The sequence below is a fragment of the Budorcas taxicolor genome, chromosome 1 (assembly GCF_023091745.1).
Source record: "Budorcas taxicolor isolate Tak-1 chromosome 1, Takin1.1, whole genome shotgun sequence".
Classification (NCBI taxonomy): Eukaryota; Metazoa; Chordata; class Mammalia; order Artiodactyla; family Bovidae; genus Budorcas; species Budorcas taxicolor.
Window position 1 is genome coordinate 6,509,408 of NC_068910.1, and position 27,412 is coordinate 6,536,819.

A 27,412-nucleotide genomic window follows, 5' to 3' on the forward strand; every position below is an offset into this window, starting at 1 on the left:
TCTGTTTTTCAACAACAACAACAAAACTCTAGCATACTGTTGTGGGTGGGTTGTGGAACTCCAGCCAGGCTCACTGCCTCTGAGCCTTTTGACCTCTTGGTAAACTGGTTTCTGACATGCGTGCATTTTAGCAGTTAACATTTCCATTTTTTCTCTCTCCCTCCCCCCAGCTTGGTGCCACTGAGAACTACCCGACTGCCTAGATCCTTCTTGGGATTACCTTAAAAAAGAGAGAGAGAAGGAGCGACCGAAGGAGGAGAAGCCCTGCAAAGTGCAGCTGGACACCTCCACACGCTGCACCACAAACTCTGGTGATAGTGATGCTAACGTAGACGCGCGAATCCGACACTGGAATCGCAGACTAGGAGATTTGTTGGCTTGGCACTGCTATTCTCAGTCCACCATTTAAAAATGCTCTGAGCCCAACATCTAGAGATCTTCTCACTGATGACCCTCTGGACTCAAAAAATGAGGATCCAGTTTGTTTCCCCTTCATTTTCTATAGAGATGGCCCTCATTAGGTGCCTGACTGCTGACACCATATAAAGGCTGGACTTCAGCAGGCCCCGTGCTCCCGCCTGCAGCACAGCTTCCTAAAATGAAACACAACTGTTTCACCGAGTGACTCCTTCCTGGGCCTGAGAGACTGACTCATGAAGACATGGGCAATAGACTTCGGTTTGTTCTTTCCCTCTTCTTCCATTTCGGCTTTTCTCTGCCTCTGCAGATCTCTTATTTCGCTACTTCTCATTCCAGTCTCTCTGCACAGCTGCCGACTCAACTTTTAATATATGAAACTTATGTTTCAAATGGGAAAGTGAGGGATTCAGGGTATTCCACCCCAAAATATGCCAGCCTGGCATGAGGATTATTTTGAATTGAAGGCAATTCAGAAGGAACAGACACAAGAAAAGCTCTCTGTCCTCCCTCTCTTTACCAGGAAGGACAGGACAATTGCTAATCACCAGAGACGACTCTACACTCTTAGCCCGGAGACACCACCAGAGAAATTGACACAACGCACTTTGCTAAGACCTGTGTTTTCCATTTGTTTCCCCCATATTCTTACCTTTCCACAATTTGCCACTCCTAGAAGCTCAGAGTACTTCTCCTTTGTCTTGTCACTTCTCTATGAGTTTGTTCTTCCGCGATGCTGTGTACGCACCCTCTGTGTACGCCTCCCTCATGCACTTGGGTCTCCTGTCCAAGTGCGCGGGCACCCACCTGGAGGTTCCCTCTCCCACCACTCTCTCTTTGCTTCTGTTCCATTGGCTGGTGAGCTGCCCTGGGCTTAGAGCAGCATACGTTTTCGTGCGTGCTCCGTCGAGTCTGACTCTGCGACCCCATGGACTGTAGCCCGCTGGGCTCCTCTGTCCATGGGATTTTCCAGGCAAGAGTCCTGGAGTGGGTTGCCATTTCCTCCTCCAGAGGATCTTCCTGACCCAGGGATGGAACCCGGGTCTCCTGCAGCTCCTGCATGGCAGGTGGGTTCTTTACTGCTGAGCCATTGAGCAGTCAGTGGCCAAGGTGGCCTCAACAGGGGACAGGTGTCAGGAGGGTCACACAGAGGGGACTCCAGCTGCCTCAGTAAGAACAGAACAGAACAAACTGTGGCCTCTGAGTCACCCACTGGCAGCTCAAAGCCTGGCCTGCTAGAACATAAACACATAGAGAAGATGGAATGCATTGAGCTCCTGCTGAACCTGTCTCAGTCAACGACCGGGCAACGAGGGCTTCAGGTGACCCAGAGGACAAGCTGCCAAAGCATTTAAACAACCCGATACCTCTTTTTTTCCGTATATTTGTTTATTTAAAAAAGTATAGGAAATGAACAAAATGCTGCCTAAAAAGTATCTATAACAAATAAATTATTTTGAGTTAAGCATTGCAGATCCACACGAATCTGTCCTAACCTTCACCAAGGTTACGTCCCCTAGACTTCTGCTTTTCCCCCTGGCTCTTCCTTGAGACACCACCCACCCCACCCAGTCTTGCAAAATGGCTGCAGCATTAAATCAGTCTGCCTGAGCCAGGCTTTGTCAGAGGATGGGCTTGAGGGGAGACGCAGCATGGAGGGCACTCTGCTGGCACCAGCTAGGCTTCAACAAATGTGTTTAGTTTTCAGTGACCCTGAAATATGTTACAGAAATGGGGCCTGAGCTCTAAAGGGAAGAGCCAGGGGTACATCGCTCTGGCCCCTTCAAGGAGGCATGTTTCTGAAGAACTTGAGATTTACTTGAGGTCTCAGGAAGATAGTAATGTGGTCTGGAGTTTTGAGCTCTTGGTTAAAAGGAAATGGCCACATGGGGCCCCTGCAGGTAAAGATGATGTGTGTGATGACAGCCACGCTTTGGGGGTGGAATTCAGAGCGCTGAGTGACCCTCAGAAGAGGCCAAGAGATCGGAGAAGGCAGAGAATGGAGGAGCAGGGCCTCAGTGATGATTTTAAATAGTGACACAATTTCAAGAAAGGAAAGGAGCCACAGACCTCCTCTGGTCCTTCCTGGAGGGGCTTTGCCAGCATCTCAGGCCAAGACAATGAGGGTCCCTGGGCAGAGCCAGCCTTTCAGAGTAAAAGTGTCACAGGGAGCACCAAAGGCACAATAATAATAATATAATACTCCTCTTTCTGGAAAGAATTCAAGAGACCTTGGACCTCACAGCATTTAGATGATTGCAAAACTTTCCAGGGAGGCAAAGTAGCAAGGGGACAAGTCCAGACAGTGCATTTTCAAGGTGAAGTCACTGAATTTGACAACCCGCATCTGTTTTTTAAAGGAGGTTTTGCCACAGAAATATTGACCTTGGGACTGTGCTGATGAGCCATAACACAATCCTTTTCCTCCTGGATGAGAGCAGGGGCCACGAAGGCAAACGCCTGCAGGAGCTGGGCTAGTAATTAGTATAAATGAAAGATGTGGGCTGGGTGTAACAAAACAACTTTCCTGAAGCACACATCAACCTCAAGACTTGTCTTTTTATGTCACTTGAGGTATGGGTCCTGAACTTTCCGTTTCATCATGAGAGAAGCAACCCTGAAGGGCACTCACCCACGGCAACAGACCCTCAGCCTCTGTGTGGGAGGCAATAGGGAGAGGTGTGGCCTGAATGGGTGAACTGCGTGCCCCCTCTAGAGAGCAGCTCTGTTTCAACTCTAGCAGGCTGTTTTTTGATGAGCATGCAAGTCCCAGCATGGCCAGATCTTCCAATCCAGATTTGTTATGTAAACATTTTATCATTTCAAATGTTGGTGAGTAATTCTTTAAAAAGATGCTGCAGGCCTAACAAAACACATCTGTAGGCTGGAACATTCTGTAGTCTCTCCTGGGGCGGGTAAAGTGTGGTAGGCAGGAGAACGGTCCATGTGCTAATCCCCGGAACCTGTGGATGTGTTACAGGGCAAAGGGGATCTTCAGTGTAATTAAAGATCCTGTGATGGGGAGATGACCCTGGGTTACCTGGGTGAGGTTCGTAAGTGAAAGGTCCTTGTCGGTAGGACAGAGATGCAAACTGTGGGAGAGCGTGGAGGCCAGAGGAGCCTGGTGTGCTGCAGTCCATGGGGTTGCAAACAGCTGGACACAATGAGCGCCTGAACAACAGCAGTGTCACAATGCTGCAACTGGAGGCAAGGAATGTGAGAGGCCGCTATAAGCTGGAAAAGGCAAGGAGATGGATTCGCCCCTGGAGCCTCCAGAAGGAGCACAGCTCTGCTGACACGTGGATTTTAGCTCAGGGAAACCCGTTTTGCACTTCTGATCTCCAGAACCGTCAGGTAGGAAACGTGTGGTAATTTGTTGCAGTAGCCTTAGCAACTAATACAAGTGGCCACTCCCTCCTGTACCTTTCAGTGTTATGTTTCTAGTGTGTACCTGTATTTACTGGTATCTTTTTGGCTGTGCTGGGTCTTTTTTGCTGGGCAGGCTTTTCTCTAGTTGCGGCCCTGGGGCTTCTCTGGTTGCTGTAGTGTGCAGCAGCTGTGTCTCGCAGGCTCTAGAGTGCTGGCTCCATAGTGGCACACGGGCTCAGCTGACCTGAGGCAAGTGGGATCTTCAGAGATCAGGGATCAAACCCGTGTCTCGTGCGCTGGCAGACTCCCCACCACTGAGCCACCACAGAAATCCTCTTTCAACGCTTCTAGAGGATGAAGATACTCTCTGCATTTCTGTTTAAATGTTAAAGCGTTGCTGCAGCTGGGTGGAGCCACACACTGCAACTCCAGGACATTTCTCCTATTCCTAGATCCAAGGACAATGCGACTCAAGACGGATTTTTGCAGCGAGAGAACCACACGCAGAGGAAGACAACCAGCAAGTCTCTGCTCAAAGCAGATGTGCGTCAGTGCCCTCAAACACACACACACTGTTTTCCGGCTGGAGAGACTGCAAATTATTCCCACCGCCCAGAGGACAGGCACATGTTTATCTAGTGGCGGACAAAAGTCAAAACCCAGCCATCTAATCAGTGAGCATGAGCTGCCACTATGCCAGGTGAGAAGAGCTGCACGGCAATCCATTTGACTTCTTAAATACCCGGGGCCACCCAATAAATAATAATAGTTTAAAAAGCACACTGATATTTTCATCCAGGGGCTCCCCAGTGAGAGCAAGGACCCAGGGACTGACACTGTCAACCTGAAGAGGTCGAAACCCAAATGTGGGGCTTGCTGCAGCCCTGTCCTGGGTGATTCAGCCGCTTCCCTCTCATTATGGGCTGGTTACAACCCAACCTGAGTACAGAAGGACATGCCCGGAGATGACAGCATCCAGATCACAAATCATCATGATCAACGTCTCAGCGGCGGAGTGAGTCCACGTGGAAATCAGAAGTTGGTGGCATTCAGGAAAAACTTCCTTTTGTCTTTCCACACAATTCCATGTCTTCAGGATATATGGGTGGGAACCCTAAAGGGCATCTCAGTGCCCTGCTGTATGCCAAGTCTTTGGGTGGGTCCCTGTTATTCCCCGGGCTCCGTGGGCTCGTGGGCGTCCAGCAGAGGAGTGTCTGTGCTCCTGTTGCTGACCTTCCCGTCTTTGGGGTGGGAGAAGGTGTACGGTTCGCTCTCAGACTCAGGAGGGGAGCCAGGGGGCGGCTCATCTGTGGCCAGCTTGACGGTCGGGGCCCTGGAGTTTGTGGGGGGTGGAGAGGGAGGGAAGTCCCCCGTGGGCCCCTGGAAGGGCCGGTAGGTGTCCACCTCTGCCTGGTGGAAGGACCCGCTGGCATCCTGCAGAAGATGCCCATATACCATGGTGTCGTCAATGACGGCATACACGTGCGAGTCGTTGTCCTTGCGCCCTTTCTGAAACTTCTTCGGCTGCATTGGCATCTGGGTGTTGACGTTCCCATTGTAGATGCCTACGGCTGGGCCCTTGGTGATCTTCTTTTTCTTACTGAGGGAGGGAAAGAGACAGAAGTCAGGAAGAATGTGACCTTAGAACCCCATCAACTGTATGTCCCTACTGGAACGTATAATAGATCCTTCAGGGTCGATTATACCCAGGTCTCCCCGAGTCCCTCAGGTCGCTTTAGCATTTGAAATGGAAACTGCTGTCCTCAGAGAACGTTTAGGAGGGACCAACTCTGTCTCCAGTTTTTAAGGTGGACACTTAAGGAGCAGAGAGTGGTGTGGAGTGGGCACTGTCAACACCATCATGCCTCAATTTGATTACCCGCATGGTGTCCAAAGGTGGAGGGTCTGATAATACCCTTTCCTAGCAGAAATGGGCATGCCCAGGCCAGCCTCCCACGACTTTGAATTCTTTCCTGTAGCTAACGCTTCAGCTCACTTTCGCACGTGTACAAGCTACATCCATGTCGATTCTAAATGACAGCACGCGAGACTCAGGATGGAAGCTTGTATCTTAGTTTTTAGTTGGAGCTGGGGACAGTTTGGACTCAGAAGGAGCAGAGGGAGCCAGTCCTTTCAGCAGTAACCTCCAACAGAGGAAAGAACAACCAACAAGACAAAAGTCAGCCCAGGGTGCCCGACTTCCCCTCCCACCAGTAATGTTTTTTGGTACTTGGACGTGGACGAGCATTAATACTCCCTGCCTCGAAAACAAAGCCTCGCTCTCCATCTCCACCAGTGAAAAAGCAGGGTAGGCTGACTTTTGGGCCAATCAGAGATTCAAATGGAGGACATTAGCTCAATCAGCATAAGCGATCACATAATGCAGTTCGCAGGCTGGCGGTTCCCTAATGATGAACCCGGACTTTTCTGAGATAAAAATAAATCCAGTACATGTAGCTTGTAATGCTAGGTTCCCCGGCCAGAACAGCGGGCTGCCAGGGCCCCAGCCTGAGGTCCTGTAATGATGCACCTCCCCTGTGCTCCCACAGCGCCATTCTTGTCCCCACTAAGCTCTTCTGTCCCCTGTGTATCCCCCAGCACCGCATTTGGTTCCTAAGGCCCAGAAGACCCTTAGGAAATACATGCTTTAAAAACAATTTTTTTTTTACTTGGCTGTGCCGGGTCTTCGTTGCAGCACACGGAATCTTTAACTGTGGCATGTGGGATCTGATTAGGGATCGAACCCGGGGCCCCTGCATTGGGAGCGTGGAGTCTTAGCTACTGGACCACCAGGGAAGTCCCAGGAAATACATGCTTAAGGAACAAGTTCAACGGCACTGTCTGCCCTTCTCCCTTACAGAACCCGTGTTTCCTCCCACCCTAATTTCGGGATGGAGGAGCCTTATGTAAATCTGCCAGCCAGTAGCCTCCCCCACAGCAAGGAGGGGGCTGGGGATTCTCAGGCCGGGACTGGGGCACTTTAAGGATAGAGGCAAGTGCGGGCCCCTCCCCTCCCCACCCAATTCCCTGCTGAGCAGGAAGCTGGCTCTCAGTATTAGTGACACGCTTTCCCATCTAGGTTGAACATACCATGCACCCCAGACAGGAAAGTTTTCTGAGAGAAACCATACGATGATGTGTCATTAAAAGAAGCCCTTTCCCCTCATGCAAGACGTGCGATCCCATTTCCCCGAGGAGACGTCTCCCCTGGACCCGCCAGCCCATCCTCACCAGCAGAGACATTTCTAGACAGTCTCACTGATGATCAGCAATTTCAACTGTTTGTTCATGGCCCTGGTTAATTTTAAAAAATTTTTTTTAGTTTTTTTGCTAAGGAAAATAGACACCCCCCCCTGCTGTCCCTGCCACCCATGGCTTTAATCAGAAATATGAACAGAATTGATGAACTCTAGTAGCAGCGTGGACTAAGGTCAACCTCTAAAAAGGTCAACACTGTCCTCTCATAAAAAAGAAGCTGTCATCCTGAGGGGGTGGAAGGTGAGACTTGAGTCAGTTAACTGGCTCTTCCTGTCTCTTGCCCACAGGGCTGGCTTTCTGGTACTCGTCTGGAGGCCAACAAACAAGCATAAGCAGACAGTTTGTTTAAAAAACTGGAGGAGAACAAGCTGGGCAGCGTGCACGTGTACCTCAAGGTGACGGTGGAGCAGGTTCACAGGCCTGGTCTGGCAGGGCTTACGTGAGCTTTTTCTGCCAACATCACCCCCATGAGGACCGCAGTCTAATGAGCAGACAGTAAATGATTCACAGGGAACCTGTGCTGAGGCAGCTGCCTAAAAACTGCAGGCTAAAATGTCACCACATGTGTGTTTTCTTTTTTTTTCCTGCTAGGTAGGGGATTTCTGCACCAACCCCAACCCCCAAGCATAATTCACATCTGGCACTATTGTTTATTTTCCGTTTTTTTTTTGGCCATGACAGACAGCTTGTGGTATCTTAGTTCCCTGACCGGAGATCAAACCTGTGCCCGAGGTAGTGAAAGCTCGGAATCCTAACTGCTCGACTTCCAGGGAATTCCGCCCCCCCCCCCCCCCCCCGCAATAGTATTTAAGATTGATCTTTGGGGGGGACAATGGAAAGCAAGGGGAAAAAGTCAGTAATTAATGACAGCTCTGGGTTGTGTGATATAAGGAGGTGTCAGCTCAGGAGAAGAGTTTGAGAAATTCCACCTACTTCTTTTTCACGAAGCATATGATGAATCCAAGGGCAAACAGCAGTAAGGCGCCACCTCCCACCACCGCGAGAATGATGACAGTCAGGTCTGTGAGCAGAGACACAAGGGAGAGATGAGGAGACATGTGGGGTTAGTTTAGCCTGGTGACGAACTTCAGTAGACAGTCTTCAAAGATGGCCACCATCCATTCCTTCCCTCCCCATAGGCCCATGCCGCTCCTCTCACATTCAGGGAAATCTGCTTCCTTTCCTCTTGAATATGAGCTGCGCTGGTGTGCGCCTAACCTTTTAGAAATGTGGAAGTGTCTTGTGTTTCCTGAGGAAAATCCAGCTACCATGTAAGAAGTCTGACTATGCTGAGACCACCATGCTGTGAGGAAGCTCAAGCGGCCATGTTGAGACTCCAGGAGGGAAAAAAAAACCCATGGTTCCCACCCAGCCTTGAAAGTGAACAAAGGTGAACCATCCCAGCCCACCCCCCACAGCTGTTCAGGGCATCTGGCGGAGGCTCCCAATATCTTAGAACAGGGATGAGCCACCTGCTATACCCTGTCTGAATTCCTGACCCATGGCCTGCATGCTGAGTCGCTTCAGTCATGTCTGACTCTGCGATCTTAGGGACTGTAGCCCATCAGGCTCCTCTGTCCATGGGATTTCCCAAGCAAGAGTGCTGGAGTAGGCTGCTATGCCCTCCTCTGGGGTGTCTTCCAGACCCAGAGATGGAACCCGTGTCTCTTACTTCTCCTGCCCTGGAAGATGGATTCTTTACCAGTAGTGCCACCTGGGAAGTCCTCCTGACCCCTGGAGTGTGGGCGTAAAAAAAAGGTGACCATCTAAGCCATTAAATCCTGGGGTAGTTTGTTACGCAGTGAACTGGGGGACCTACCAGATCTACTCCAAAGGCTACTCCTGGCCTATCCCAGCTGTGCTCCCCCAATCGCCACTGCCCGAGTTGGAGGAGAGAAGAGTGCAGAAGAAGGCAGGGAGTCAAAAGTCAGAGGAGAAGGAGTGAGGAGAGGGTTGTCTCATGTGTGCTGTCCTTATCCTACAGTTGTACAAAGGAGAAAGAAAAGAAGGCAGAGAGAGAGCCCCGCACCAAACTGGGATTTAGACTTTCTGGCTTGCTCAACAAGAAAACAAGAGGTGAGACTGAGAGAGAAACAGGGCTAGAAATAAATGACAGAAAATTAATGGAAGAGAAGAAAAAAACCCAGGAGCTAATCTGAGAATGTGGGCGAGCTTTTCACACGTGGTTTCCGGTCCCTGTCGATTCTCCTGCTGCTGACCACCTGTGTGGCCTGGGTGGTCACAATCTATTCACCTGGGAGGATACACAATCTATCTGACCATCAAAAAAGAGAAGGGGTCAGGGAAAACATCTCCGTGGTTCCAACACTCTGGGATGCTCTGTGACTATTTTGGAATAAAGTGCAAACATGGTCCCAGCACAGATTACCTCACACCCTCCAGTGGATGCTGCCACTCTGGGCATAAAAGCAAAATCCTCATCGTGGCTCTGTGGCTCACGACCAAGGGCCTTCAAGGATTCTGATGTTTCACTGGACTAAATAAAAAGTGCCGGTGTCACGCATCTGTGTCCCACTTTTCAGGTTCTCACATTTGAGTCACCAACTCTGAAAGCCCAGTGAAAATTTTACAGGGTAGTTACAGTCATCTTTTCTCTACAGAAGGAAGATGAGGAAGATCAGAGGGCAAAAGAGACGTTCTCTACGTCAGAAAGAGATCAGTAGTAGATTGACTATAAAAAATGCCCTAATTCTCCCCTCTGCCCGAACCATGTCCTTTAGGTGTGATTCTGCAGATCCTCCCACCAAAAGGTGGAGTCTACCTGTCCTCCTCTTGAATCTGGATTGACCAAACCAATGCTGTCACAGGGATTGGGTATGAGTTTCTAATCTGAAGCATCAGGCGACCTAGCATGCCTCCCCCAGCCTCTCCTGCATCTCTCTGGCTTTGCCATGAGGGGGGCCCAGGTTGGAGGGTAAGAATCCACGTGGAGGAGAGCCAAGGAATCCCAGTTGTCTCTGCTGATCTTGTCTGGGCCCCAGAATGTGAGCGTGTTTGGTCAAGACTGACGAAGTTCTCTAGCCCACCTGCAGCTGCCCACAGGGGCTTGAGTGAATGAATCTGATAAGCCCAGCTCAGATCAGAAATGCCCAGCCAACATGTGAGCGATTACAAACAGCTGTTTTTAAACCACTGCATTATGGAGTGGTTTGTTACTCAGAATTACTGATTCAATAGCTAACTGATACATGGACAGCCAGGGCTCAAATCCATGCTTTCTGACTTGCCTTCTAGGCTTGCTCCCGACTCTTGAGCCACCAATTTGATGTTCATCACTACCCCTAAAAGACCTTACCTGTGGTCCTTGGGGTAAGCGAGACCCAGAAAAGCAGGTCTAGCTGCTTCCCGCTCATGGGGCTGCAGTTGGAGATGTTGACCCAGAAGCTGTGATAGCGGAAGCTTGGCTTGGGCAGCACCTCCTCCTCCAGGCTGAAGATCTCCTCGGCATGGGCCCGCTGCTCTTGGATGATCATGAATGCACGCCCGGTTTGGCAGACCACACCTGTTCGCTCTTTGAGGAAGGTCAGGCAAGCCACCTGGTTGCGGGGCACGCTGATGTTCCAAGACACCGAGGCGAGGGACGGCAGGCCCCGGTCCCAGTTAGGGGTCCGCAGGTAGATCTTGTTTTTCGTGTCTGGGGTCACTGTGAAGACACTTTCTTCTGCAGGAAAGGGAAGAGAATCTACTCAGAGGTTGTTTCACTCAATCACGATGGAGAGAACACAGGACTTCCTTGGTGCTACAGTGGATAAGAATCTGCCTGCCAAAGCAAGGGACACAGGTTCTATTCCTGGTCCGGGAAGATTCCACGTGACTCAGAGCGACTAAGCTCCATGCTACTGAACCCATGTGCTGCAACTACTGAAGCCCGAGCTTCCATAGCCTGTGCTCTGCAACAAGAGAAGCCACCACAATGAGAAGCCCGCGCACCACAACAAAGAGTAGCCCCTGCACGCCACAACTAGAGGAAGCCCGCAGGCAGCAACGAAGACCCCGTGCAACCAAAAATAAATAAAATAAATCATATTTAAAGAAGATGGAGAGAACAGGAAGGTGGAGAAGTCCAGACCACAGCATCCAGACCACAGAGCATCCCGCCGTGACAGAGAAGCTCTGGATCAGCACTGGCCAGGAGAGTGGTCACAGCCATGGGTGTCTGTTGCAAGACTTGGAAAGTACTTGGTGTGACTGAGGAACTGAATTTTTAACTTCATTTACTATTAATTTAAATTTAAACTGCCACCTGTGGTCTGTGGCTACCATATTGGTCAGCAAAAGAATAGTCTTCAAGTAGGTTCTCAGGCCTTTGGAGAAAACCAACCAAACATAAAACAGGCCAGTTTGCCAAACTGGTGGTTATCTCAGGTTCTTTTCAGAAATGCCCTCAGGACTTCCCTGGTGGTCAAGTGGTTAAGAATCACCTTCTAATGCAAGGGACGAAGGTTTGATTCCTGGTTGGGGAACTAAAATCCCACATGCCACATGGTATGGCCAGAAAAGTTAAAAATAGAAAGAAAGAAATATGCCCTCAATGGAGCTAACATTCATCTCATGCTCTGCACCATGGTGGGACTGGTATATACTGATTTATATTTTGGAGATTTAGAAAACTTCAGGTTCTGGGAGGAATTCTAGAATGGCAAAGCTGAAAGGGTCTCTAATCCACTCCTTATCTTCGGGTAAGATAAAACCCCAACCCTCCACACTGAGGGTGGTGTGTCTTATTTTCAAAGACTCCCCAGAAGGAGTTTCTCTGGTAACCTAGAAGATACCAGACAGCCTGGACTGACCTTAATCTCACCAGCCAAAGATTCATCTCCCTCCCACTCATGGCTCTGAGAACAAAACTATGGAGTAAACCCTGAATTAAACTCTCGGTCAATTTAAAAATGAACTGAAAACTTTGTAACAGTGACTGTGAATTTCAAAATCAGCCATATACACTGATGAACATAGATGCAAAAATCCTCAACAAAATTCTAGCAATCAGAATCCAACAACACATTAAAAAGATCATACACCATGACCAAGTGGGCTTTATCCCAGGGATGCAAGGCTCCTTCAATATCCGCAGATCAATCAATGTAATTCACTACATTAACAAATTGAAAAGTAAAAGCCATATGATTATCTCAATAGATCACAGAAAGCCTTTGACAAAATTCAACATCCATTTATGATAAAAACTCTCCAGAAAGCAGGAATAGAAGGAACATACCTCAATGTAATAAGAGCTATTTATGACAAACCCACAGCAAACATTATCCTCAATGATGAAACATTGAAAGCATTTCCCCTAAAGTCAGGAACAAGACAAGGGTGCCCACTTTCACTGCTACTATTCAACATAGTTCTGGAAGTTTTGGCCACAGCAATCAGAGCAGAAAAAGAAATAAAAGGAATCCAAACTGGAAAAGAAGAAGTAAAACCCTCACTGTTTGGAGATGACATGATCCTCTACATAGAAAACCCTAAAGACTCCACCAGAAAATAACTAGAGCTAATCAATGAATATAGTAAAGTTGCAGGATATAAAATTAACACACAGAAATCCCTTGCATTCCTATACACTAATAATGAGAAAGTAGAAAAAGAAATTAAGGAAACAATTCCATTCACCATTGCAATGAAAAGAATAAAATTCTTAGGAATATATCTACCTAAAGAAACTAAAGACCTATATATAGAAAACTATAAAACACCGATGAAAGAAATCAAAGAGGACACTAATAGATGGAGAAATATACCATGTTCATGGATCGGAAGAATCAATATAGTGAAAATGAATATACTACCCAAGCAATTTACAGATTCAGTGCAATCCCTGTCAAGCTACCAGCGGTATTTTTCACAGAGCTAGAACAAATAATTTCACAATTTGTATGGAAATACAAAAACCTCAAATAGCCAAAGCAATCTTGAGGAAGAAGAATGGAACTGGAGGAATCAACCTGCCTGACTTCAAGCTCTACTACAAAGCCACAGTCATCAAGACAGTATGGTACTGGCACAAAGACAGAAATATAGATCAACGGAACAAAATAGAAAGCCCAGAGATAAATCCAAACACCTATGGACACCTTATCTTCGACAAAGGAGGCAAGAATATACAATGGATTAAAGACAATCTCTTTAATAAGTGGTGCTGGGAAAACTGGTCAACTACTTGTAAAAGAATGAAACTAGAACACTTTCTAACACCATACACAAAAATAAACTCAAAATGGATTAAAGATCTAAACATAAGACCAGAAACTATAAAACTCCTAGAGGAGAACATAGGCAAAACACTCTCCGACATAAAACACAGCAGGATCCTCTATGATCCACCTCCCAGAATACTGGAAATAAAAGCAAAAATAAACAATGGGATCTAATTAAAATTAGAAGCTTCTGCACAACAAAGGAAACTATAAGCAAGGTGAAAAGACAGCCTTCTGAATGGGAGAAAAAAATAGCAAATGAAGCAACTGACAAACAACTAATCTCAAAAATATACAAGCAACTTACACAGCTCAATTCCAGAAAAATAAATGACCCAATCAAAAAACGGGCCAAAGAACTAAATAGACATTTCTCCAAAGAAGACATACCGACGGCTAACAAACACAGGAAAAGATGCTCAACATCACTCATTATCAGAGAAATGCAAATCAAGACCACAATGAGGTACAATTTCACGCCAGTCAGAATGGCTGCAATCAAAAAGTCTATAAGCAATAAATGCTGGAGAGGGTGTGGAGAAAAGGGAACCCTCTTACACTGTTGGTGGGAATGCAAACTAGTACAGCCACTATGGAGAACAGTGGGGAGATTCCTTCAAAAACTGGAAATAGAACTGCCTTATGACCCAGCAATCCCACTGCTAGGCATACACACTGAGGAAACCAGAATTGAAAGAGACATGTGTACCCCAATGTTCATCACACCACTGTTTATAATAGCCAGGACATGAAAGCAAACTAGATGTCCATCAGCAGACGAATGGATAAGAAAGCTGTGGTACATATACACTATGGAGTATTACTCAGCCATTAGAAAGAATACATTTGAATCAGTTCTAATGAGGTGGATGAAAATGGAGCCAATTGTACAGAGTGAAGTAAGCCAGAAAGAAAAACACCAATACAGTATACTAACACATATATATGGAATTTAGAAAGATGGTAATGATAACCCTGTATGCGAGACAGCAAAAGAGACCCAGATGTATAGAACAGACTTTTGGATTCTGTGGGAGAGGGAGAGGGTGGGATGATTTGGGAGAATGGCATTGAAACATGTATACTATCATGTAAGAAGCAAATCGCCAGTCTAGGTTCGTTACAGGATACAGGATGCTTGGGGCTGGTGCACTGGGATGACCCAGAGAGATGATATGGGGAGGGATGTGGGAGGGGGATTCAGGATTGGGAACTCATGTACACCTGTGGCGGATTCACGTCAATGTATGGCAAAACCAATACAGTATTGTAAAGTAAAAAAAATAAAGAGCAAAAAAAACCCCCAACAAAATCAGCCATATAGAGTTCATCCATTGTGACTGATTTAAACCTCACTTACTGCCTGAGAAGATCATGCACTGGCTTCCCAGGAGGGCTCTGCTCCCCCATGCAAGAGCTCCAAAGATTCATTTCTCTCCCCATTTTCCTTCCTGTGTCCTCTGAACCACATTCTGAATTGTCAAAGCAGAATCATAAGCATGTCTGCATAAGGATTTTTATGTTACCACCTCAAGAATCCAGGACTTAAGACTATAGTTAGTTCTCATTTATGCCCTGCCTGCTTGCAAAAAAGGCTCAAGAGCTGATTATTTGTTCTGCCGCCTACCAACCATCACCTCTGATTGTCAGAGAGTGATGTCAGAGACTTATTTCTAACTCCTGGAATTGTCTACACTAGCCTAATGGTAAAATCAGGATTAGGATTCCTCATCTTGCGAGAGGAATAGCCCACTCAGGTACCCCTTTCTCTTCAAATCGGCAATTAAGTCGATCACAAAAGCAAAATGAATTCTCCAACGAGAATGGCTAAGGGAGCATGGAGATGGGGAGAGAGTGAAACATACCCTTACCTTTGAAGTGGGGGATAAAGGACACAGTCAGGTCCTGCTTAGCGCTCTCTTGTTGGAAGCTGGGGGCAAAGGTGCGGAGGGTCACCGAGATGTTCTCCTTCACCTGGATCTGCTCGATGGACCCTCCAGAGCAGAAGGAGCCGAAGTAAAGGTTCTGGCCTGGCACGGCGCTGGCCACCAGGTAGCTGAAGCTGGTGTTGCAGACTCTCTCGTGCGTGTGCTGCTGCAGCTTCTGGGCTGGTACCAGCGCCAGGCTGAGCCTGTCCTTGGGCACCAGCAGCTTCCAGGTGAAGTCGTGCAGCTGCACGGGCAGCTGGAAGATGAACTGTGGCAGCTGGAGCGAGTAGCGCGTCCTGTGGCAGTACCGGTGGTCCAAGCAGCCTGTGAAAGAGGGGCGGGTGGTACTCGGCTGGGAGGAGGCCGGAAACGCATCCTCTCCGGCTCTCAAGTTAGCCCGAGGCTTTCTCGCTATTCCCTTTGGTCTCTCTTCCTTCATTCCTTCCTCCCTGGTGCTCCTTACCTAGCTCACCTCCTGCTCTCGCTTTCTTACTCTCCACTAAACTGGCAGACCACCTTCTGGGGAGGAGTCAGAGTTGAAAACTTCTCTTCTTGTTTGCTGCCAGTTCTCATCTCTAAGACAACCTATATCTTAGATGCCAAGTGCCACATGGGCCAAGAGTCGATTTTTTTCCAGCACGCAGCCCTACTGCCTAGCGTCCCTGTCTGTGGGGAAGCATTTCTGCTTAGTGATTAGAGCAGAGAGTGGAGCTGGGGAGATCTCAGCTGGCATATCAGCTCTGCTGCTTTCTATCAGGGTGGCCTCGGGCTAGCTGCTTCGCCTCTCCTGGACCCAGCTAATGCCTCGGTGGAGACCCTGAGAGCATCCATATGAGAGATGATGGTTGCCCAGGAGGGAGGTGCCTCTTGGTTTTGCTGCTCTCCACTGACGGAACATTTCTTACATGACGAGCACACGTCTGGCATGGCTAGTAACTAAAGGGGTTAAAAAAAAATGGAAGAAACCAAAGTTTTTGACCTCAAGACTTGCTCTTATGCAAGAGAAGAAAAGCAGGCAGTGAGAGTGGAAGCAGGGGCCGTGCAGATGGGGAGGTTAGCGAAGGCTACAGGACTTCAAAAGAGACTGGAGGCTGGGCAGAGGAGACGTGAGCATGGACATGGGGGACGCTACCCGATTCTGAAGGAAGCATGTCCCCACTGAGGCTGCTGGTCCTGAAAGGAGGTGTGTCTCTACCTCACTCTGTGCTTCCTCGTTGCCCTTGCTCACCCTGCCCTGGTGGTGATCAGATTATTTACAACCCACCCCGTGGACCCCACTGAGACAGGGCAGGATCGTACTTATGGTTTTCTCAGCGTTGATCCACAGGCGTGTGAGATCATCACAGAGGAAGGAGATACTGTGTTTGGAGCCAGCTGTCAGGGTGAGGTTGGTGCTGCAGGTCCGAGAGTTCAGGCACACGAAGCAGCCGGGGACAAACTCGCGTTTCAGTTTGCTGGGCCGTGGCTCGATGGACAGCGACATGGTTCGCTCCTTACTCAAGTCGACCACGTAGGTTTTATCTGGAACCACAAGTGCAGAACAGGCGTGAAGAATGGTCAGGACCAACCTCGTGTGAAGGCAAAAATGAGCAAAGAACCTCTCATGGCTGGGGAATGCTGGTAAGCTTGTTTATTAGTAAGAGAACATTGTGATAGCTTGAAACAAAATTTTAAAAGAAAATGAGCGGACTGCATTTCTACCCCTCTCATGGAAGTACTTCATTTCTTCAAATTCATTTTAGTCCTTGTTCATCCACAGGCATATTATAGTGTATATAAAATTGTATACTCAGCTTTTACTTTATTATTTTATACAGATATATCTACTTTACTATACAGTTTTCATACTCACTAATCTTTTAAAATATTCATTAAATCTTAGTCAACCAAGTGAGATGTAGCATCACCTATTTAAATATTCTCCTACTATGAATAGTAATTAACAACCGTCGGTATTAGTGCAGCGAGACAGGATTCCTAGAAGGATAGAATCACAGATATAACTTAGTCTCTAATACATGCTACATTTCAAATAAGCGACAAAAAGATGAACTATTTCATAGGCTGGGCCAAGAGAATGGTGTCTCCCAGGAGTAAAAGAGTAACGTTACACTGGTGCCTCAGAGCAGTCACCAAAATAAAAACAAAGAGGTTATCTTTTTAAATGTAGAATAAACACAAATTATAAAAGCAAAAAAAAAAGATTAAAATGTCTATCTGGTTTAGGTACCATAAATAATGCTTGAAGGACAAAGCACACACTGGGAGAAAATATTTGTAACAGAATGACTGAGGAGTTCACAGTTCAGGAAATATAAATGCCCAAATATCTAAAATGTGAAGGGTTCTTAGCATCACTTGTAACCCTTCTTGTAATAAGAGAAAAGCAAATTAAAATCAAATATAGTGGGACTTCCCTGGTGGTCCAGTGGTTAAGACTCCAGGCTCCTAATGCAGGGGGCCCGGGTTCAATCCCTGGTCAGGCAACTAATCCCACATGCTGTAACTAAGGATTCTGCACGTGTCAGCAAAGATCCCACATACCGCAGCTAAGACCATGTGGCGCAGCCAAAAAAAAAGTATAATATAAAAATAAAAACTCTTCACCCCTATAAATCTAGCCATGGGGATATATGCCCACATTTGTACACCAGTGATAGTTAGTGGAATAATACTGGAATAGCTAAACAGACCATGAAACGCATGAATGGAATATTACACAGCAGTTAAAAAGATGTAGTATGAGGCAAAATAGCAAGTTGTAGAACCATATTTAGACTGTGACATTATTTGATTGTAAAATCTCTATGTAAAATGAAATAGCTGTTTCTACATGTACATACTTATATACATTTGCATTTAATATTTAAATGAGAAAAAAATTTGGCGAGAAATATAACAAATTCATAATTGTGTTTATGGGCCTCCCTGATGACTCAGATGGTAAAGAATCTACCTGCAATGCAGGAGACCTGGGTCCCATCCCTGGGCTCGGAAGATCCCCTGGAGGAGGACATGGCAACCCATGCCAGTATTGTTGCCTGGAGAATCCCACGGACAGAGGAGCCTGGCGGGCTACACTCCATGGGGTCACAAAGAGTTGGACACAACTAAGCACACACAGAATTGTGGTTACCCTGGGAAGGGGTCCTGGAAGTAGGGACAATACAGATTGTCAAGGAGATTTTAGCTTTGTCTGTGACGTTTGAATTTTTAGAGCAGGAGTTACCCAACAAAAAATAAAAACAAAGCCAACATTTAGTTAAGGGCGCCAGGTGGCTTCTGGTGGTTATGAAAGCTGAAAAAGAAGCAGTGTAACTGCTTCCGCAACCAGTGTTTACCCAGATGGGTCACTGGAAGCATGTGATATACAATGCTGGAAACTCACGTCCCTTTACCTTATTTGAATCATGATAACTTGGAAACCCACAGGACTTGAAGATACACTTAGTCTGTTGGTATTTTCAGAGCAAGTAAATGTATCTTCCAGAAGGTAGAAAATGTTAGTTGCTCAGTCGTGTCCAGCTCTTTGTGACCCCGTGGACTGTAGCCTGCCAGGCTCCCCTGTCCTTCACTATCTCCCAGAGTTTGTTCAAATTCATGTCTGTTGAGTTGGTGCTTGGTGGAGATAATTGTGAATCAAGCTCTCCGATAATCTCAGACATGGTTAAGCTGCAGGTTTTGGGCAATGTAGGCTATCTGTGCTCACACATCTGGTCACAGCTGGCTAGATCAGTCATTCCTCGAGTCCGGGGCAGCTTGTACATTACTGTCTTAAGACACAGGATGCTTGTGGTCAAGCCGTGGAAAGATAATCTCTGCAGGAGCTGTCTGGGTCTAGTGTGAGCCTAGTTGATATTTTCAGCAAAGTACAGAGGTTGAGAAAAGGGCTTTGGGGGGCAGTCAGGCTCAGTGGAGTACCTTCCTGCTGCCCACATTCATTAAGTTGGGGTTTTTTTTTTGGCAGTCTGAGCCGACTGCAGTTAGGCCTACTGGATGGATGGGTGATAAGGGTCTGGGTGCCTCTGACAGCTGCCTCTTCTGCCCTTGCCGAGGCTCTGCCTTTTCAAGGTGGCTGTGACAGCCGCCCCGTGTGGCCTGAGAAGGCCTCCCAGCTCTGCCCCTGCTCTGACTCTACTTTTCTCGCCTGTGTCTAACTTCCCTGCAGCCGCGCTCTTGGTGCCGCCACTGTATGCCACCCTTGCCCCTTCTGAGGCGTGGTGCCTTTGGAGCAAGCATCTGGGTCTTGAACCACTTTGGATAAAAAGGGGCCTCCTGAGAGTTGTGAAACAGGGTTTATGGAGGGCTGGATACTGCTGAGAGTGGGAAGATGGAGGAATAAGACAAGATGCCTGATGGGGTCTTTAGCAGGACCCAGACATGGACAGATGGATGATCAGATGGATGATCGGGACATGGTTTGTGATGAGTGCAAACCATTTTAATGGGGGCTCCTGGTGTGGTGGTCTGGGCATTTGCTTCCTTCTGCTGGGACAAAGCAAAGTCAAGGCTTTTGACGTCCCCCTGACCCACAACCTCTAGCTCTTTTCTCATCTCCAAAATTAAGAAAGAGCAGAGGGACTTCCCTACTGGTCTGATGGTTAAGACCCGCTGCTTTCAATGCAGAGGGTGTAGGTTCAAGCCCTGGTCAGGAAATTAAGATTCCACATGCCACCAGGCACAGCCAAAAAAAGTAAATTAAAAAAAAGCAAAGAGCTTAAACAGCACATATGTGTTTCTTTCCTGTGGCCACGAGGGGCACATCCTGTCTGGGGCCTCCTGGGCAGCTTGAGAAGGGCCAGGCTCTGTCACGAGTCTCCTCTTGGTACCCTGCCCCTCAAGCCTGAGGCACGCTCCCTGCTCTGAACCCCGTTACATGCCCCTGAAACTGCTTCTGGGGGGCTTCCAGGTGGGTGAACACATGGAGATTTGGGAAGAGGGCCTGGAAGCTCTGCCCTCCTTCCCACACACCCATGCTTCTCTTCCATCTGGCCGTTACGAAGTTAGCACGCAAGTGTGCTAAGTCACTTCGGTTATGTCCGACTTTTGCCATCCCGTGGACTGTAGCCTGCCAGGCTGCTCTGTCCATGGGATTCTCCAGGCAAGAATACTGGAGTGGGTTGTCATGCCCTGCTGCAGGGGATCTTTCTGACCCAGTGATCTTCCTGACCCAGGGATCAAACTCGTGTCTCTTGGGTCTCCTGCATTGGGAGGCAGATTCTTTACCACTGTGCCACCTGGGAGGCCCTCTTCATTGCCTAGGAGAAGGTATATGTCGGGAGATCAGGAACCCCAGCGTGGACACAATGGGAGGCTCCAGCATGGCTGAAGTTATTGGCAGTCTGTAAGAGTTTATCACAGATATGAACTGGCCAACCGTGGGTACAGAACAACCACAAGCGTGGAATAACCAGCTCCTAGCACCGAACAGCCAACCACAAGCTGGGAATAGCTGACCACCAGCACTCAGGGAAGGATGGAGATGATGACCCCTCTGCCAATACAAGTGCAGAGACAGTGCCAAGGTGGGGAAGACAGCCAAGTGGGTAGAGATACCAGCCAAAATTTCCTCTGAAACTTCTATCATCTGTGCAAGAAAGTGAGAAACAAGACCAACAGCATTTGTTACCACCAGCTGACACCGAGCGGGCATGAAAATGACAGACAGAATTGGCTGGAGCAGAACCAAGAGACTGAAGACTTCCACCCGGCCCTGAAGACTTCCACCCGGCCATCTGCAGTGATGCACAGCGTCCCGGGGGTCCTGGGCCCCTACAGCGATCCACTGCAGCCCCAGAGGAGCCTGTGGAGAAACGGCCACCCACATGGTGACCACACGTTACACCAACAGGGCACAAAGATTGCAATTATTAAAATCAACAAGACATGAAAGAAAATAGAAGAAACTCCTCTGGGAAGGGACCACCAGCATCCTACAAATCTCGTCTGCCTTCTGGATTGCCAGCTAACCTCTAAGGACAAGTGCTGTGTCTTGTTCGACTCTGCCTCCCTTCCCTGACCTGGCGCCTGGCAAGATAACATTCAGACAGTGCTTACGACCTGCCAGGCAGTGCCACCTCACTGCATTTTCACAGCACCCCTACAAAGGCAGGCCTATTAGCTCCACTGGAAGATGAATGGAGTCACACAGGAGTGAAGTGACTTGCCTGGGCTCACACAGTGAGTACGGGAGCCAGGATTTTAACTTCTTGGAGGCCAACTCCAGAGTGAGTGCCCTTGACTGCCAGGCTATGCTGCCTGCAAGACAAGCTGTCCACACATATTTATAGAACCTGACAGACGTGTAAGTGCACAGGGCTGGCTGCCTTGCACAATGTCCTGAAATGTAGGGTCCATGTTGGGTTTCAAAGATGGAGATGTCCAGAAACTCAGAGCTCTCAGGGCACCCAGCCTTGACTAATTTTATCTCTAAAGATACTTCTGCTGGACACCCCTGATAGTACAGTGGGTAAGAGTTCATCTGCCTACGGAGTTGACACAGGTGTGATTCCGGGTCTGGGAAGATCCCACATACCGCAGGGCAACAAAATCCATGAGCCCCAACTGCTAAGCCTGTGTCTAGGGCCCAGGAGCTGCAACTCTGAGGCCTGCGTGCCCTACAGCCCGTGCTCCAAACAGACGCCACCACAGTGAGAAGCCCATACACCGCAACGAAGAGCAGCCCCCACTCACCACAACTAGAGGAAAGCCCGCCCAAAGCAATGAAGACCCAGTGCAATCAAAAATAATCCAATCAAATAAAAAAGATACTTCTGCCAGCCAGGTTCACTCAGTAGTCGAGAAAAATGCAAACCCTGCTTGATGTAAAGCCTTGATGCTGCTAAACACATCTAAATTGCAATTAACCACTATTTACCTCAAAACTAAAGCTGTATCCTTCTTGATGCTGGTAATAGCATGCTTAACAATTTGATCAAATGTAGCTTTCAACCCAGCTGATGTTTCAGAAAACAATTCATCAGTAGCACTTCACTATGACGGAGATGGTAAACAAATCCCTACATCTTCTACAACTCAAACTCAGTCCATTTCTGATTCCTCCGATGGCTGTTTTCAACATTCTGCTAACACTGACGACAGTGGAGTCATCAGTGGACACACACACACGTATATATAACATTATGCCTTGTACACGGTTCTTGTGAATGAGAAGGAACCTTGGGCCAAGATATGATGGAACTGAGACTTCTCCAGGAACCAGGCTCCAAGTGGGCACTGAGCGGGCACTCCCAAGACAGCATCAGATGGCCAGATCTGGGAGTGTATCCCATGTGATCATTTGGCAGATATTTACCAGGCCTGCCGGTCCACACTTCCACTTATTTTCTCTGCCTGTTTCTGCCTACTTCCCGAAGCAAATACTGATAAGGATGAGAAGCAGCCCGTGGGCAGGATCCATCCTTAGCACAAGTGACAGAGGTCCTGGTTCAAGGCCACCTGTCATAACCCACAGACTCCAGCTCATAGACCACCCCCGGAAGAGCCCCCGGGGCTCATCCTGTACCTTTTTCTCAATATCCACACCACTCCCCTCCTGTGAGGCAAGGGAACCCATGGAGCAAGTATTATGGAAGTGCTTGCTGTCAGGGGCTGACCTCGTACTGATCCAAGGGTAGGGGCTCTGTGAGAGTGCACTCGTCAGAGCTGGGGCCTCCTCCTATGCTGTGCCCTGGGCACGTCGCCTCGCTGTAGTTTTGGCCCTGACAACCCTTCTTGAGGTTCACAGCATCTCAGTAAATGTGTGTGGAATGATATGCAACCTCACTGTCACAGAACCTGGGGTTCTGTGTGGTCCAGAAGCACAGGCTGCAGGTTCTGAGCGTGCTCTGCTCCTGGCAAGCTGTGTGATGTTGGCCTAGTGTCATAAGCTCCCCGAACCTTCCGGTTTGTCATCAATAAATGAAGATAACTCTTGGGACTTGCCTGCAGGTAAAGCAGGTAAGAACCCGTCTGCCAATGCGAGGGACAGAGGCTCGATCCCTCTTCCGGGAAGAGCTTGTGCGTCACTACTCGTGTGCAACCACTGAAGCCCGTGCACCTGGAGCCTACGCTCCGCAACAAGAGACGCCCTCACAGTGAGAAGCCCGTGCACCGCGACGGAGGGCAGCTCCCAGTCGCTGAAACCCAGCAGCGAAGACCCGCGCAGTCAAAACACACAATTTCAAGAAACAAATGAAGGCAACCCGTCTCCCTTACAAGACTACAATAAGGATTAGTTGGGACCACCTGAGTGGTGTGCCTAGGGCAGGACTTGGCACGCAAAGTATGTGCCCATGGTATGGGGCATTCAGCCAATGAAAGTGTTAACAGCACTGCTCACAGTGATGGTGATGTCCTGATTTACCGGAGGGTCAGTCAAGACACAAGCTGTAGAGCGTAACCTTCCACTGTCTTCATTAAAAACAACTCAGCACCCTGAACGCAGGATCGTCTTAGCTTATTGTGCTGAAATGGAGGCATGCTCCGCGTTCACCCAGTGACCTGGTGTCACTAGCAACGCACTTCCTGAAAGTCTTACAGGGTCCAGAGTCCAACTGTGACTGACTTACAGACGAGAAGTAGGAAGGAATCTCGCCCCAGGCGAGAGATTCCAGGAAGGAACGAAGGAGGAGGGAGGGGGAAGGAAGGTGGGGCTCACTTACTGCTATCATTCTGTGGATGCTGGACGGAAACTTGAAACTGCAGCCGGAGGATGCCTGGATTCTGGGCATCTTGGTCACAGCCCTGCAGAGAGAGGTTGAAGTTCCCGGCCATGTTCCCGGGCTGCTGGTCCTCCAGCTTGAACACCTCGGGGTTGGTGGTAGAGCCTGGAATGTAGTACTCCACTCGCTCCTCCTTCTTCACGCAGTTGGAGACGTTGAACTGGAGGAAGGAGACACTGGCCCGCAAGGGCGCGGGGATGACGAACTGCCACGTCATGAGCTCGTCCTCGGGGAAGCCGGCCGGGTAGTTGGCGGACATCAGAGTGGCCGAGCCCTCACCCTCGAACACAGACTCGATGATGCAGAGGCCTGTGGGGGTGGAACCCAAACAAGAGAATAGGAGGTGATTACACTCTGCCTTGGTCATTCGTGGCTGGAGGGACCGAGGTTAGAGAAGAGGTGGAGGGCAAGGTCTCAGATCCTGAGCATTGGGTCTGGATATGGCATGTTTATACTCAAGGTAGAGGAGATCAAACCAGTCAGTCTTAAAGGAAATCAACCCTGAAGATTCACTGTGAGGACTGATGCTGAAGCCGAAGCTCCAGTACTTTGGTCACCTTTCATTGAAAAAGACCCTGATGCTGGGAAAGATGGAGGGCAGGAAAAGAAGAGGATGAGATGGTTGGATGGCATCACTCACTCGATGGACATGAGTTTGAGCAAACTCTGGGAGATAGTGATGGATAGGGAAGCCTGGTGTGCTACAGTCCATGGAGTCGCAAAGAGTCGGACACAAGTGACTGAACAAGACTGAGAATGAGGCTACATCAGCATGTGTGAGTAAATGTTTAATAACCAGCCCAGCAGGGGAAAAAAATAAAGCCCTAATTTGTAGTGTCTGCCCACTTCCTTGGTGTAAAGACTCCCATTGTTGCTATTTCCAAACTGCCAAAAGGAGATGGATGAAGATGGAGGTGGGAGGTGATGGAGAGCCTCTCCCATAACATAGGATTTTTACCGTACAGATCCAATTGGCATACCCACCCTCAGAGCATAGAGAAGAGTAAACTGCAGTAACTAAGCAGGGATGAGCTTCAAGTTCTTATTACTTTTGCTCCTAAATTAATTTATCTAGTTATAAGTTTATAGAGTTTTAATAATTGCTCTGTTTACTACCAGCTCACGAAATTCCAAAACACTTAGCAATTGGCACTCAGAGCTGCGGTGAGCCAGCATTGGCACACCGCCACCAATATAATTCGAGAAAATATGAAAGAGACGGAAGACAGGACAAAGACATGAGAAGCAGAGCCTCGGAGTGGTAGGTCTGCGCAGCCAGTCCCGTTCTACTTCTTGAACACAAGTCTCACATACCAAGGACAAAGGACAGAGTCGCCACCTGATCTGTGTAACAGAGAAGGGTGGGCTCTCACCAGGCGGCCCGCGTCCTCACAGAAGAGTGGGATGTGCTTTAAGGGGTCAGATGGAGTCACAAAACTGCCGCCATCAGACTGTTTCTGATGGAGAGCAAGGCTGATTTTGTAGGTTTCAACCTCAACCACTAGTTGGGGAGACGGGGGTGGGCAAGCTCACGTTTTATCGACGAGCGGTTTGCGATGCTGAAGCCAGAGACGTTTCTCTTGTGGAACCACGGCAGATCCAAAGCCAGGTTCACTCCCTCTTGCATCTTGATCCGGGACACAGTGCCATTGCCACAGAAGGTTCCGATCTTGACCATCGTGCTGGCGTCGACGCGGCCACTGATACGGTGAGTGACTCCATCCGGGCAGTCCTCCAACGGCCCAATCTGCCTCAGGCGTGACAGGGAGAACTGCAGCTCGAGACTGATGTTCTTGCTCGCTTTGATGTCCCAGATGAAGGTTCTGTTGAGTGTGGGCAACACCGACGTGGAAGGCTGAAGATGAACCTCGCCAAAGGGACACTGGCCTGACACGCAGTCTGAAACACAGTCACAAAACGGTCTGGTCACAAATGCTACTGGGCCCCTCACTGCCCCACCTCTTCAGCCCCTGGAGTGCAGGGGTCCCCAACCTTTGGGATCTAACGCCTGATGGTCTGAGGTGGCGCTGATTTGGTAATAGTAGAAATATTCATGTTGTGTAGCAGAAAAAAACAAGACCCTGACACTGGGAAAGATTGAGGGCAGGAGGAGAAGGGGGTGGCAGAAGATGAGATGGTTGGATGGCATCACTGACTCAACAGACATGAGTTTGAGCAAATCTGGGGAGTTGGTAAAGGATAGGGAAGGATGCCAGCATGCAGCCTGGCACGCCGCTGTCCATGGGGTTGCAAAGAACCATACACAACTAAGCGACTGAACAACCACCAGCAGAAACCAACACAGCACTACAGAGCAATCATCCTCCAATTAAAAGCAAATAATTGTTTGAAAAAGGTAAAAAATAATTAAAATAAAGGCTACAAAAATAATAGGAGTAAAGTGAAAGTGAAGTCGCTCAGTTGTGTCCGACTCTTTGTGACCCTGTGGACTGCAGTCTCCTCCGTCCATGGGATTCTCCAGGCAAGAATACTGGAGTGGGTTGTCATTTCCTTCTCCAGGGGATCTTCCTGACCCAGGGATCAAACCCAGGTCTCCTGCATTGTAGGCAGACGCTTTACCGTCTGAGCCACCAGGGAAGACTGGTGTAAGAAGTAAGGTGCACAATAAATGTAATGCCCTTGAATCGTCCCCAAACCATCCCCCCCCGGCCCCCCCCCACCCCGCCCCGCACCTCCCATCTCCTGGCTACCTGAATGCTGCCTGCCAATCGCTCAGGAGTGTGTCCCTCTCTGGGGAAGTGCCTTGGCTGGAGGGAACTGCTTTGGGGCAGAAAAGCCTGAGAGATTTCCCTGCCCCCGACTCGCATCCCCGCAGAGGGTGGCAGCCCAGAGATCTTCAGTCGTGTCCGATTCTCTGTGACCCTATGAACCACAGCTCACCAGGCTCCCCTATGCATGGGATTCTCCAGACAAGAACACTGGAGTGGGTTGCCATTCCCTCCTCCAGGGGATCTTCCCGACCCAGGGATCGAACTTGCGTTTCCCGCATCAGCAGGTGCGTTATCACGGGGCCACAGGGGAAGCCCCAGTCACCACCAGCCTGACCCTCTGCCCCTTTTCACATGACCCAGCCCGGCAATTGCCACTCAAGCTCCAGTTCAGCCTGCTGCTAAAACCACAAGTATCCCTCACTTTACTCATTTTATCCTGTTTTCCTCACTTCTTCACGTTTCTTCCGACAGTAACTCTCCTTTTTTTTAAGAGGTTTTTTGTTTTTGGACCTTTTATTTTTTTTAAGTCTTTATTGAATTCGTTACAATATTGCTTCTGTTTCATGTTATGGTGTTGCTTCTGTTTCATGTTATGGTGTTTTTTTTTTTTTTTTTTTTTTTTGCTGAGAGGCATGTGGGACCTTAGCTCTCCGACCAAGGATCAAACCTGTACCCTCTGCACTGGAAGCGAAGCCTTAACCACTGGACCACTAGCAGACTCCCTCCCCCAGGGGAACTCTCTTGATACCGACTTAAAGACA

The 27,412-nt window shown here is 48.5% G+C and overlaps 1 protein-coding gene across 1 annotated transcript in view; it reads right to left on the reverse strand.

The window, feature by feature from the left end:
• Nucleotides 1-4,953: 4,953 nt before the first annotated feature.
• Nucleotides 4,954-27,412, reverse strand: part of CDCP1 (CUB domain containing protein 1) — a 56,506-nt gene continuing 34,047 nt past the window's right edge. The window contains exons 3-9 of the mRNA XM_052646921.1: nt 25,453-25,818; nt 23,860-24,228; nt 16,496-16,717; nt 15,140-15,520; nt 10,361-10,726; nt 7,978-8,065; nt 4,954-5,386 (exon numbers count right to left, since the gene is read on the reverse strand). Coding sequence (XP_052502881.1) covers nt 4,954-5,386; nt 7,978-8,065; nt 10,361-10,726; nt 15,140-15,520; nt 16,496-16,717; nt 23,860-24,228; nt 25,453-25,818 — 2,225 coding nt within the window. The remainder of the gene's footprint in view (nt 5,387-7,977; nt 8,066-10,360; nt 10,727-15,139; nt 15,521-16,495; nt 16,718-23,859; nt 24,229-25,452; nt 25,819-27,412) is intronic.